This window comes from Clavelina lepadiformis, chromosome 6 (genome assembly GCF_947623445.1).
Source record: "Clavelina lepadiformis chromosome 6, kaClaLepa1.1, whole genome shotgun sequence".
Lineage (NCBI taxonomy): Eukaryota > Metazoa > Chordata > Ascidiacea > Aplousobranchia > Clavelinidae > Clavelina > Clavelina lepadiformis.
Window position 1 is genome coordinate 7,663,195 of NC_135245.1, and position 15,584 is coordinate 7,678,778.

At 35.2% G+C, this 15,584-nt stretch overlaps 1 protein-coding gene across 1 annotated transcript; it reads right to left on the reverse strand.

The window, feature by feature from the left end:
* Positions 1–374: 374 nt before the first annotated feature.
* Positions 375–7,938, reverse strand: LOC143462687 (synaptojanin-2-binding protein-like). Its single transcript, XM_076960930.1, has 4 exons — positions 7,794–7,938; positions 3,509–3,645; positions 3,174–3,287; positions 375–1,046 (listed from the first exon to the last, which is right to left on the reverse strand). Exons 1-4 carry the CDS (start codon positions 7,846–7,848, stop codon positions 915–917), a joined length of 438 nt encoding a protein of 145 aa, XP_076817045.1. The 5' UTR covers positions 7,849–7,938; the 3' UTR covers positions 375–914.
* Positions 7,939–15,584: the final 7,646 nt, after the last annotated feature.

Here is a 15,584-nt window from a genome sequence, read left to right on the forward strand (position 1 = left end):
TATAGGTATATATTTTATTTCAAATGATAAATTCTTTTTAATAACATGAATGGGCTGCAACCCCAACTTTGGACCTGCAGTTTGTATTGAAAAGCCACTAGTATACTTTGCTCATAACGAGCTATAGCTGTGTATTTAAATAGGGTATGAGGTCAAGCCATTGTGTCTAATTGTAGATTTTGTCATAAAATATTGGTCGAAAAACGCTGGCATTTACTTTAATTGTTTTTACCAACGTGTCTTTTTGGAAAAAAATTACATGATCAAAGATATAAACCCTACTGCCACAGCATCATGAAAGGCAAGTACCCTGTAAACATATTATGTTAAGAAGTGAAACTGAGCTAAAATACTCAGAAGTTGAAATCTATGCATGGCTTTTCTAGCAAGATGTAATTCGCACTCTAAATTCAGTGAAGAGAATTTTAACAAACATCGATTAGAAGAAGGTAAACGGGTGCATAAAATTACAAACTAACGCAACGCTTTATTTACTGTTCTTCAGAATTGCTTACCTAACAAAACAGCCACAGTAGCAAAAGATAAATATCAGCGAAGTAAGGAATCAAGTTATAGTGTCCACAATTTCATGGAATCACGAAGATTGAAAAGGCAAAAACAATTAATATAAACACAATCTGACAAATAGAGAACTTCAGCACTGTTCAGTATCACAACAGGTCATGCCATCTCATCTGTCCATCAGAATTATGTGTTCCAATTTAATGATACTTCAATATTGATTAGTCTTCATAAACATTACAACTTGTCATAAATTAAGTACAACATCAATCCAATACAAATCATCACTTTTCTGCAAGCATTTGCGATAATATGCAAAATTGAATTTTTTCACACAATCACAATGTGCCACTTCATGCTGATTACTGGAGCACATGGTCATGTGAAATGTTTCATAGTGCAACACCATAATGCTTCTTGTAGTAGTAAAATGCAACACCCAGGACCACAGCAACACCTGCCACCAAGAGAGCTTTCTGAAACATACTCATTCCTTTCTGACGAGTCTTTTCTGTATACTCTTCCTACAGATAAATAATAATAATCGGTTAATTGCGTTTATACCGGTTATTTGTCAGATGCCCGACTAAAACTGTGTTCAAAAAGAATTTAATACACCCTGTAGCAGACTTTAACATACAAAACAAAGGATTATGCTAAAATCTGATATTGGGTTAGACCAGTTATTAACAACCAAAATGCTTAACTGGGTGAAAAATGATGGCACTTCTAAAAATAAGGACCGTACATTGAATAACTTATTAGGTATCACACAAGTTTAACGCAAAGTATATTTGAAAAATAATTGCTCTTTTAATAAAAGCAATTTTAAATTGTGCATTACTCAAAACCCGCTTGCCAGTACAACTCTGAGAAGTACCTCAAACACAAAGTCTATGCAGGTTAGAGATGTAAGCTGATCACATCTATGGATACAGTGTTAGAAATAGTCTTACCATATCTTGCAACCCCAAACCAGGACAACTTAGCAACACTGTTCACTATGACATCGTTATCATTTTTGTCTATCGTGACAAGCATAAAAAGACTATTTAAATTTTAAGTTGGTTTGCCCTAGCCGCAAGTACTATTTCTCTCTATCAGTCTGTTGCCTGATCTGGACTTAGAGGTAACGTGATGTTTTCTCGACTTTGACATTTGTCAATTACTTAAAGTGGTTAATCATAAAATCTGAAAGGAATGTTAAGTCTCTATCTGCCTCGCGCTTGTCTTCCAGGAACTTTTCCAGTAACCAGTAGATTTTTCATATGCGCTTTGTGAATTACATGTCTCACACCAGTACTTGTTCAGTGTCCAATGACCCTAACTAATTGCCTGCTTGTATTCATTCGATGAAGTATTGATTCGTTTGTTGCATGCTCACGTTTTTAATATAAAAAAAATAACACTAATGAAAAAAATGATCAGAAAATTGGTAATTATCTCTAAAATTTTGTTGTAAATTTAAAGTTAATTGTGTCCCTTTCGGCGGAAATGTGATAAATGCTTGATCCCTTGAAGTGAGGGGCAAGTCTAAAAATAAGTTGGCCTTAAATCAAATGGTAGCTGTCAGTAAACATGCCGGTAAATAATTTTTAATAATATGTAGTGGTTAAGCAGTTATTGCCAAAAAAGTATCGTAAATTTGGCCTCCTAATATGATATTCATTATGACGTCACAATGTAAAAACAATATGACTGGGGTTTGTATTAGGTGTGGTAGGCCAGCTCACATGTTTTGGATGGAATTCGTCTCCGTAGATTGGTGATTAGTAGCAGGTTAATTTTCAACATCGGAATGTCACAGATCACAGTACATAAACTGGTAAAGCATTCTTGTTTTTACCGTAGTTACTGGCCTATGCTAGAGCCAGCAACCAAGACTGTACTGTAGGTTAGCATTTACATTAATCAGTAATAAAATACAAATCAGTTTAGGATTATTTAACGCAAAATGTTCCTGTTGTACATTGAAGTATGCTAAAATTATACCAATTACTCTTTATTTGTCTTTCACAGGAAACATTCTCTTAATACTTAACCTAAATACCTGAATCATCCCTATTGTTTTCTTTATTGTAATTAATAGAGTTTCCTCGTTAAAATTAATGGATGAATTTGCAATTTTTGCACTTATTTATGCCAATAACGCCTTAACCACTAGATATTAGTACAACTCCTTTCACCAGTATACTTACTGACAACCACCTTTTGATTTAAGGCCAGCTTGTTTTTTGATTTGCCCCTCACTTTAAGCTTTTTAAACTGAAAATTATAAAAACCAGGACAGGCTTTTAAACTGGGACATATGGTAAGCCTAGTTATAAACTCGTGGCAGGCAACTTTCGTTTATGACGTAACACTAGACATAGAATCCGATGAGTTAGTGTTCAGTTGAAATAATTTTGAGCCTCTCTGGTACTTGTATTTTCTGCAAATGGCTCTTTCATTGAATACATTTGCCCACCCCTGGTATATAGCAATGAAAGCTTCTAACCGGAATGCACAAATCATTTAATTGGGTCGCATGTGGCTGGAGTTAAATTAGCTTAGGTTCAAGAACCACTTTTCTAACCCAAAGCCAAGATGCAAGTAAATTTGGTCTTAATCCCATGCAATAGTTCAAGTTATGCAATTAACAATGCTCTCACCACCAAGACTTTTTCAGCACCATGCCATACCAACAACTTGACAGTTTCACCCGCATTGATAAAATAATCTACAGCTGTTGCATGTTTCGCGTCAAGAAGAGAATTTCCATTGATCTGAAATGATTTGAAATAACTAGCACATGATATAAACATATATAAAAAGTGTTTTGGTAGCAAAGCAGCCAGCAAGCATATAAGGATTGAACAATTAATTGCTGATGGGAACTCTATTGTTGGAAATTATTTTGTGAGAACTAACTGCTTAAAATTACTGCATAAACGTTAAGAGAGCTTTAATTTTACTGATAGTCTACATTAATTATGATATGCTGTACTTCAATGATTTTGTCTCCTTCCTGGAGTCTACCGTCTTTTGCTGCGGAACAATTGGTTCTAATCTTTGTCACGAAAATTCCTTTATCATTGGGTAAATGAGGCTGATCACTTCCTCCTCTGATGTTAAATCCAAGACCTACGATACATAGTGATTATATTCCAGTAAATATTTGTGCTATATTAGAATATAGACATTCATTAACTAAACTGCTCGATGAAGTGTGTGCTATAATTCTTAAAATTGTAGATTTGTAGAAAGAAATACTTGTAGCCATAATTTAAATCAGGTCTATTGGCTTGATTCTAGACTACCCTGTGTGATACAGGCTGTGGTATATATAACTGATCAGTTTTATTGAAGTTTTCAGAAAAATATTGCAATACAGACATGGTACATATGTTTTTGCATTACATGGAAATGTTTCCAAACTGTGCTTTCAAAGTTATGATACATCACATACCAAACTGAAATTAATTGAACATCAGCTATATTGCCACAACCACAAGTGATATCCAAAATTCATCATCGACAGACATTGTAATTCAAAATAATTTTTTTTGCACATTGAAAACATGGCAAATCTCAATTGACTTCTTGCTAATTTTTTGCCTGCTTTTGACTTTATTTTAGCTCCCGGCAGCTTCAGATGTTTGTTTTCACTACTTTCTAAATCAATATCCCATTATTTTAACCTAACCTGGGCTTTGGCATATAGAAACCCTCCAAATGTGGACATATGTCAACATGCATTTGAGTCATTCCATGTATATTCAACCAATTATTTTAAATTTTGTAAACACTAGTCATAGATTTTTATGGTTGGGATTAGGGTTGGATTATCCGGATAGCGGTTAACCGCAGGGTTTTTTTCTATCTGATATCCGGATATAAATCTGCCGGTTAACCGGTTAAAAGAGTATCGTTGCTAATGCGTTTTACACTTTTTAATAAGTTTGAACATTCTTTGTTACGTAGAGGCTGACTCCCGCTGAGCGCAATTAAACTTTTGTTCACACTTCTATTGCCTTATACCAGGGGTGGGCAACCTTTTTGAACCCGAGAGCCGCTTTGGTTGAGCCCAATTTTTACTGACGAGCCAAGTCATAAGAACTTATGACGTCATAAATAGTTATATCGTTTAATTTTTCCATATCTGTATTCCTCAATCGAAAAATATCATTAAATTTGAATAATTAACAACTTGTCATGAATGCTGACCTGAATAAGGAAAAGAAAAATAGAGAAACGTTCATAAACGGTAGTCTTGGTAGCCTATACAATTTTTTTGAAATTTTACGATTCGACTAGAAGAGCCACAAAAAACATGCCGGAGAGCCGCAGTTTGCCGACCCCTGTCTTATACTTTCAACAACGGTACTCGTAAAATGCACGAGTGAAATTTACTATCACGTCACAAAGAAAGCATAATGAATGATTGAATGATGCATTGTGCTTTATAAGGAGGGCGTTGCAGAAGCAGTGAACATTAAGTTTGCGTGATTTTTCTCGTACTGCGCGTGTGCGTAGATCTACAATAAAACTGTGTAATGATTTTACAATCCATTTTTCATGTAAACCTCGTGAAATCGATTGTTTCACTTAGCAGTTATCTAACCGGTTAACCGGTTAGATAAATTCCAAATATACGGATATATCCGTTATCCGGATAGTAAAAATTATTGATATCCGAACTAACCCTAGTTGGGATATATGTTGTAGAGCTTCAAACAATTTGTAAATATCTTAAGCCATTTTCATGTTATTACGATTTTAAATTTTCACCACTTGAGGGATATTAGGTTGGTGAGCACTGGTCACGCTTGGTGACTTTCTTCAATATCTCTATTTCTAAAGGGAGAATAATGAAACAAATGTCATTTTTACCATTTTTGAGGTCAATGAATTAATTTAAGCAGATGAAAAGTCTCTAAAACATCTCCTTCATGTAATAAATTAGGATGTTTTGGATGAAGATCAAAGGTCAAGTTGATGACGCTACAAAAATAGCAATGATCTCTGAAACAAAAATTTTGAACGTTTTGTAGTATGGTGCAAGTATTTTCATATATTCAAAAATTGAGAACTTGTTTTTTGAGCTAAAAGAGAAAAATGAGTTTGAACAACTACACTATCTGTGATACTGTCAAACTGAAATCGTATGCAAGTCAAAAGTAGAAATTGATCCAAGACCTAATCTAAATAATCTCAACTAACTGCCCATAAGCAATGCTTTGTAAGCAAATTCTGATATCGTCGTTAATCCCAGGTGATTTAGTTGCTAGTTATACTCACACATGATAGAATATTCACAGACTTCAGGTAGTCATAATAGATTTATAATGTGGATATTTTTACTTAAATGCAAAAAACATTTGATTAAACGTGATAGACAGCAAACATTAATTTCTTAACTGTTGCAAAAAGTAAGTTTTGTCAATTTTCTATAAGAAAAAGGCTAATTTAAGGCACAGGAACTTTATAATGGAGATTGGGCAGATTTTTGAAAAGTTGAGTTGAACACATTTGCAGTCCTAAAAATCTTGAGAGAACACAGGTTAACAATTTTCAAAATTAACTGTCTTTGTCCATTAGTGTAGAAATTCATAATTGCATAGAAATCTTCTGCAGAAATGCTGTAAGATCTTTAAGTAACATTATTCAGTGCAGCAACTTTGCAGAGAATTTTCTGGAATGAAACCAGCACATCTCATTCATTGAGGGCCAAAAAATGTATGTAAAGGGCCTGGTGGATGCACGAATTGCACTTGTGCATCCAGCTAAGCACTGCCTACTTCTAATATCAATCCCACCCACCACTTTCCATCATACTTGCAAGCTGTATTCAATCATTCACAGCAATGTGCATGTGATATCTCCTGCACTGTGAAAAGTAATGAACACCTGTGAAGCTACTATCTTCACTGGTTTGTTTGTACCCAATTGAGGATTTTGTGAGTGGCTCAAAGTGATGCAACAAAAACCTGGATGCCATCTGAATTCAAGAATTCAAATGCAATTCCACTTATGTTAGAAGAACGGTGTCCGAAAAGTAATTGTGTATTTGTAATCTGATCAGATACACATCTTTGTAGACTTGCTGTTTTTGCCAAACGTCTGACAGTACTCCCAATTCTGTCACAGGGAGACTTACCGTGACTGGTTACAAGAAATGTTGCATTGTGATGTGAAACAGACCTAATGTTTAGCAGAATATTGATCGTAATATGTTAATCATAATATCTATGTAAACATAAGAATATTAATATAATGATGTCTAAAATTAATTTCAAAAATTGTCAATTGCATGTGCCGCCAATTGTTATTGTTGAATGATAGTGACTGTTGATCCAAACTTGACGTTGTAAAATGTAGTGTAGTTGTTCACACTCATTTTTCTCTTTAAGCTCCAAAAACAAGTTCACAACTTTGGGAATAGAAAAATACTTGAATCATACTACCAAAAAAAATTCAAAAATTTTGTTTCGGAGGTCATTGCTATTTTTGTAATTGCTTCATGAACGTACCCTTTGATTTTTACTCAAAAACCATAAATGACATGACATTTAGGGGAAAATTGGACATTTATTTTGTTATTCTATCTTTAGAAATCGAGATATTGAAGAAAATCACCAAATTTAATATACCTCAAGTGGTGGAAATTTCAAATTGCAATAACTCAAAAATGGCTTAAGATATTTAAAACAATTTTTTTTAATTTCAAATTTTTTGAAGCTCTACAACATATATCCAAACCATAAAAACCTGTGACTAATGGTTATAGGGCCAGGTTGATTATACATGGAATGACTTACTTCGAAAAAGAAACAATAGCTAAACTGAACCTACTTTTACATGTTGCTGCATTCAACTGAAATAATGTGCCCTGCCAAATCCAATTACACTAATTGTGTAACTTACTTTGAGAAACTTCAGAAAACAATGAAGATGTAGGGAGTCCATAAAATAAGCAGAATGACCATAACAAGATTAAAAGGTAGGACCTAAATGCCGTTAATGCAGCTTTTTCCAATATGGCATCATAATCTTTATTCTCAGACTAAGGAAAGTCTTTGCATAATTTAAACTTGGCGATGATTTCAAAACACTTAACCAAGGTTACCAAACCTGTCTTTGTACAAGTTCCAATGGACATACATTTGTTTTTCTAGAATAAGAATTATAAATAAACAAATTTAAATAAATATTTAACAAGTTATTTTATAATAATTTGATAAAATTCATGCAAAAACATATGGTAGTATAGTATTAAATCAACACTGTACCATTTGGTCCCCGAGAGAGAATAATTTCTACAAATTGTGGCTTTGACTTTGACATATCACTAGCAGAAAGTGCATTTAATTGTTAAGAAACAAATGTCAATGCCTGCGTTAAACAAAAAGATAGGTCAGATAGTAGCCCTTAAAGGCCACAACAAGTCAGCAAATCTAAAACTTGAACAATCTTATAGTTTTAGAATCACTACTAACAGATAGAAAATGCTTAAATTTAGACACAATTAGTGGTGGAGCCAGCCGGGGAGAAAAGGAAATTCGGCTTATATTAACACTTCGTGTAATACCTGTATATCACCGCATGTCATGAATGAAAGATGGTACTTCTCTTTCCGCACAGTATAGTTTTACTGAATAGGCTGTAATATAGTGCTATAGTTTCGCACCACGAGATTAAGGGCTTACAGCATATTAATATTGGAACTGGATTAATGCTCCAAACTTTAAACTGCAATTCTCTTCTTTCTAAACTCTTGAAACATTTTGGCCACGTCAAAATGTAACAATGCAACATAAGATTATGACATCATACAACGGTAGAAAAACATTTTTTAAAAAGGTGGTCAATATGATGCATGTTAGCCAAAAGATAACACCACATACTGCCAAACTGATGACGTTATTCTTCAACCATCGTCGCTTTCTACAGTGCGTAAATTTAAGTTTTTCGAGCCAACAGACAAGATACTTGCGATTGAAACATGTGGACATGGCTAGTGAACGCAGTGCACATGACCACAGAAAATATTTACGTTTGTGTACTATGTTAATCCTCATGTTTTCAAGAAATTTAAGGTAACCATGCAAGAGTCAAGGTCGCTCTAATTATTATTTATCTTTAACTCAATTTTGCATAAACGCAACCATTTGGTGCCGTTTTACATGCTATTGTGTGCCATCAACAACATGAACACATATGAGTATCCGTGAATTACAAGGTTACGACAACCTATTTAAAGTAGATGATTTTTAGATACTATGTATCTAAAAATGTGATGTGATCGGTTTATCGCATATTCATTTTGTCAGACATTTTTATGTCATTATCCGATAAATGTGTTTAAGCTAACTGCTCTAGACATAAGGTTTACCATGAACAGACAATTGTGTACTCTACAAAACTTCACTACAAGATAAACCAATATGTTCCATATGTATCGGCATATAACCCTTTCACAACAAAACTATCAAGGCCGTTAAAGACCGTAAGTATTATCAAAACAGTTTTTGTCTCATCAGTTGAAAAATCACACGTGCGATAAGCACAATATACATGTATTTATGGTTAAAAAAACAAAATCAATGAAATTCAATTGTGAATTAAACGTTATAAAGTCTGTTTGATAAGTTGTTGAAAATCATTGACTATCGACATAACTGAAATGCCTTTCTGGCCGACAGTCAATTTAACATTCTAGCATTGCTAGCCTATCAATATTTAAGTTTGGTACAGTTTGAATACTGATGATAGTCATTGCAACTACACTATTTGACTATCGTCTTTTATAAAAAAAATTACGAGAAGACATTGGTTTACATTGATTAATTATTTAACCTATCTGGCTTGGTCTGTTTTTCAACCTTGTTCTAATACGATTGTTTTATATAAAAAAGGCCTTGATGGAAGTTAAATTTTTTTTCGCAAAAGGCACCTAGGCTACCTATGTTAACACTAAGCAATAAGCATGGCATTGTCGTTTCGCTGAGCACTTCAAAAAAAGAAAAAAACAATGCTACGCATACCAATAACAGTAATGAAAGTCCTACTCCCTAGCAGCATGCACAGAAATCTAACAAACTTGGTTGACCACACTGTGCAGCATAAAGATTTGTAATGGTGCCAAATCATCACGTCATTAAAAGCCAAGTAAAACAGACAAAACAAAACCAGATGCAATATGACAAATGATGATAATGGCGATTATGATCTTTGGTGATGAGGATAGCAATTATTTTGTCTGTTATTCCGCAGGAAGAAAATCAGCAACGAATTTAAAAGAAAACTAAGTTATTGCGTTATGAAACACAACAATTACAAATGTTTTTTGTTGGAACATTTCACTCACAAAAATATGCAGTTAATCGAACAAAAGCAGTAATTGAGATAAAAACTGTTTGCCATAATCTGATTTAAGCGATATGCGATTAACCGAGATTTTTAATTAATGTTAGATAGGATTTGATTCAGGACTTCAGATTTGTATGCAATTAAACAGTACGCAATTAACCGATTTTGTGCGATTTATATTTCATCGCAGGATTCAACAAGCTCTCAGGTGTTCGGACTGACAGACTGAGTTGTGCACCTTGACAGAATCATTTTATAGCACAGAAGGAAGAATAGTCATTGTTAGATTGTCCTGCTATTTTACAAGTGTGCAATATCATTTTGGCCAAAAAAATCTTGTGTGGGTGTGTTCTTGCCATGAACCGGCCAGTAGTGGCAGCCATAATTTAATCATTATGAGAAGTGAGAGATTGAGTCAGATGGGATTAATTGTAGGATAATTTTCACTTCAGAAAAGTTCTTATGTCATTTTCAGTTGAAAATTAGCATACATTTCAATTCGTGCACAGACTAGCGAAAATTACCGTGTTCGTATTTTCCAATTCGGAAAAAGGCGGCTGGTAAAATAAGCGTCGAAACTACTTCACCGGCTACCCATTACCGAAGTAGAAAAATACCAACTGCGTTACTGGCTTGCCGTTGACTGAAGTATGGTGGTATTTTCCAAATTTGGCGATCGACTAACCGGCAGCAGGTGAAATAGACGCTGCCATAGAATAAACGTTTTTTGAGCTAATGCGCTACTTTACAAACAATACAACCACATATTTATGACGTCGAAAAAAAAACGTCAAAACCCAAAACTTACACCTGCCATAATAATAAAGCCTCTGTCCATTTGCAACCCTCCCAAAAATGAACAGAGGCATAAAAGATGAAATTTGGCCTTTAGTAAGCCATGGGGTCATGAAACCAAAGCGGACAGAAAAGGGGGTATCCCAATAGTTTGGTATCAAGCCATAGATATCTTATACATTAGATATCTATGTTTCAAACCGACGTTATAGGTAAATACACAAAATATATGGCAACTGATAAGTTTTAGCAAAAATGAATTCCATCTTCGGTTATGGTATTGTTTATTTTCGCCATTAACTGTATGGAGCAAGAGTTAGGATACTAACCATTTTAGTTGTAGCACAATGAAACACGTGCTCACAATCAATTAACCAGCAGGAAAAAAGTGAATTTTCTCTTTTTTTGCACTTTTCCTTTTTTCAACGAAACAGAGTTTTTTCTCATAGGTCAAGGGATATACACTACAAATACATTTTTGATAGACTTGCATTAGCATAATGAACCGTACGTTTTTTTGCATGATATATACCTAGGTTTATCATATTTGATAATGCGCAATCCCTGACATGTTTAACTCAGTTGCATTGACCAACTTTGGAATATTACCAAAGTACATTGCCGCCATCGCTTTTTTGTGAAAGATAAACACAAAACAATACAAAAACAGCAAAGAAATGTTGCACTGCAATACACGAATGCAAGTTTTCTTCTATACGGTAACATTTATGAAAACGAAAATTAGCACAGAATTTTTACAAAATAAGCTCCAAGTAATGAATGTATTACAGTTTATAAACAATACTCTACTCTCCCTCATACCAATCGTACTTTTCCCAAGATCTGATTTTTTTCAACAGGCTCTTGTTTGACTTCAAAAACACATAAAAGTCCCCACAAGACATGCTTTTGAAATTGTACTGAAGTGTTAAAATTCATTTCATTGTCTCAATGGTCATCTTATTTTTTTCTTAAAAATTTTAAATCTTATTTTAAAAGGTAGTAAACAACTTACGTGATAAACGAGTTGCAAACAGATTTAAAACAGACAGTTTTGACGAGCTGAGAATGTTCGCGACTTTGAAAAAGGTGGCAACGTAGCAAAACTTGGACTAAAATACAGTTTTAAAAATCCGGAACTTTTAAGTACATTTTAGCATTTCTCCCTGACGCAGATTTCAACACTAAATTCCCTGACATGTCAAGGAAAAACCTGACGTATGGCAACCCTGATATACCATCAATAATGCCATGTTCAAGAATTGTAACAGTAGCGCCAGTGTGTATCGAACAAAGCGTTCTAACCCCTCCGAATATATCAAACCGACTTCACTCAACCATTTCATTTTTCAGCAGCAGCGCGGTGGAACGAAAAGATCAAGCCATCGTCGCAACACAGCACCCAAATATGATACAAAGCAGTTGAAATAATATGTGCAGTTCTATTCCATATTTTTCGAATATAAGCCGTAACCATTTTTTGCTTTTAATAATTTTCCGTTGCTTTTATTCGTGGGCTGCTTTTATCAAAGAAAATACGGTGAGCACAAAAAAAATTCAAGGGTGATTTTCCCAATGCAATAAGCAAAACTATAGAGAAAATGGCAACCCTGCATAGGCAGAAGGCTATAAGCAGTGGTTCCACGACATATGGCCGCGGGAAAATGACCGCGAACAAACTCACCGGGGACAACTGAACGTGACGTAAATTGACCGCGAACAAACTGACTGGGATGTAAATTGACCGCGAACAAACTAACCGGGAACAGACTGACCGGAATGAAAATTGACCGAGAGGTAAATTGACCGTGCAAGTGCTGAATTATTGTGTTTAAGTTGATGGTAGTATATGATATGTAAAGTAAATATTTGTTTGTAACTATTTCCTTTGTTTTTAACAAAATTTTTTTTTTTATTTTAATACACATTGAAACATTTATTGAAATAAACAGAAATATTTCCGGAAATACGAGAAATACGAGTAACAACATTAAAAGAAGTTCACTGCAAAACAAATATGACACTACATAATAAGGGCACTAAAATTTACACAAACTGTTATTTGACAAATCAGTCAACCTTGACTGCAATACACATACTTAATTGGCTGAGATGAAAGCTGATGCGCGACTAGATAGTGAATTAGAATTTTGACCTTTTGACGGCCAATTTGTCGACGGTTAATTTGATCGCCGGCCAATTTGTCGCCGGTTAATTTGATCGCCGGCCAATTTGTCGCCGGTTAATTTGATCGCCGGCCAATTTACGTCACGGTTAATTTGATCGCCGGCCAATTTGTTGCCGGTCAGTTGTCCACTACCAGTTGTCGCCGGTCAGTTTGTTCACGGCCATATGTCGTGATCCCATAAGCAGTGGTGGGATTCAGCCATAGATATCTTATATATAATAACATTAGATATCGTATATGGTTCCATGACATATGACCGCGAACAAACTCACCGGGGACAACTGAACGTGACGTAAATTGACCGCGAACAAACTAACCGGGAACAGACTTACCGGAATGAAAATTGACCGGGAGGTAAATTGACCGTGCAAGTGCTGAATTATTGTGTTTAAGTTGATCTCCAACTCTTTTTGCAATTTACAATTATTAGTATAACCATAACCAAGACTTAAAACTAGGGGAGTCCAGACGTACAGCTTCAATCTGACAATTTACTTAACTAAAGTGTCCATTGTTATTGCAATGAGTCCATTGTTACTACATGAGATAGGCTACAACGCATTGTTTCATAATCTCATCAAACAACTCGTCTAGACCGGGAAAATGCATGTAACAATAGGAAATCTATGATAAAAATGTGAAAAACCCGTAGGGTCACCCTACACCCTACAAGGGGCCAAAAAACTCTACGAGTGGCAACCTTGACTGCAATACACATACTAAATTGGATAGTGACTAGATAGCGACTAGATATTGAATTAGAATTTTGACCTTTTGACGGCCAATTTGTCGCCGGTTAATTTGATCGCCGGCCAATTTATCGACGGTTAATTTCATCGCCGGCCAATTTACGTCACGGTTAATTTGATCGCCGGCCAATTTGTTGCCGGTCAGTTGTCCACTACCAGTTGTCGCCGGTGAATTTGTTCACGGTCACTTCACGTGATCCCCTCTTATATATATAATCAGGGTTGCCATACCGTCCTTATTTCTAAGATTTGTCCTTATTTTGAAGGTCCGTGTCTTAGAAAATATTTTTGTCCTTTTTTCTAAGAAATGTCCTTATTTTCACTTGCGTCCTTATTTTCGTCTTATTTTTAGGGCAGAGGTTCGTATTTTGGGCATTTTGTCACCTTTACGATACCATTTTGTACCAAAGAGATACCAAAATTATGAACATGCAGATAGTGTCTTGTTTTTTTTTAGGAACATTGGTTGCTTTCTCCTGTTGTACACTGTTTGAGGTGGTATTCGTCTTTCATTTTCTAGTCGTCCTTATTTTTGAGTTGAGACTGATGGCAACCCTGTATGGGATCACGACATATGGCAGTGAACAAACTGACCGGCGACAACTGGTAGTGGACAACTGACCGGCAACAAATTGGCCGGCGATCAAATTAACCGTGACGTAAATTGGCCGGCGATGAAATTAACCGGCGACAAATTGGCCGTCAAAAGGTCAAAATTCTAATTCACTATCTAGTCGCGCATCAGCTTTCATCTCAGCCAATTAAGTATGTGTATTGCAGTCAAGGTTGACTGATTTGTCAAATAACAGTTTGTGTAAATTTTAGTGCCCTTATTATGTAGTGTCATATTTGTTTTGCAGTGAACTTCTTTTAATGTTGTTACTCGTATTTCTCGTATTTCCGGAAATATTTCTGTTTATTTCAATAAATGTTTCAATGTGTATTAAAAAAAAAAAAAAATTTTGTTAAAAACAAAGGAAATAGTTACAAACAAATATTTACTTTACATATCATATACTACCATCAACTTAAACACAATAATTCAGCACTTGCACGGTCAATTTACCTCCCGGTCAATTTTCATTCCGGTCAGTCTGTTCCCGGTTAGTTTGTTCGCGGTCAATTTACATCCCAGTCAGTTTGTTCGCGGTCAATTTACGTCACGTTCAGTTGTCCCCGGTGAGTTTGTTCGCGGTCATTTTCCCGCGGCCATATGTCGTGGAACCACCCTGTATATAATATAGTTATTATATATAAGATATCTATGGATTCAGCCGGTTTGCAATGGTTGGCCTATGTGTATATCCGCCCGGGATCAATATGGCATGCTGCTAGTGATAGAACTGGATGTTAACATATGTGAGTCCCACCACTGGCTATAAACAATGTTAATTGCAAAACAACCTGTCAAAAATAGATTCAAGTTCACTTTCTAGATTTAAATGTCACTTCACATTTACAAACTTCCGGTCCGGTGTATAGTATATGTACAGATATAGCCTAGCACAGTGTTTCTTAATCGGTTGAATGGTTCACCCCAGGGTGAATAAAATTTTTGCAGAGGTGAACCAACCAAAAGGGGTGAATAAGGGTGAACCGTCAGGTGATCAAATAGAAGTGATGCAATAGTGCAAAACCATAGTGCTCAGTGTGTCACGAAGGGTTTAAACAACGAATTACTTAACAGAGGCCGGGAAGACGCTGAATGGGCATAAATAAAACAAATAAAATAAAACTTAAATAAAAGCAATAAAACTTGGCTTGAGTTTTTCTTAACAAAAAATCAAAACAACCTAAGTCATTTTGTGCTGTTATATAGCCTATAGACGGGATAGTTTTATCATATCATGGGACAAGGGTGAATGAAATCTGGAGATGGATGCTAGGGGTGAACAAAACCAAAAAAGTTTAAGAAGCACTGGGCCCTAGCATACCAATATTATGAGGTAGGCCACCATCTTTATACGTTTATACATTTT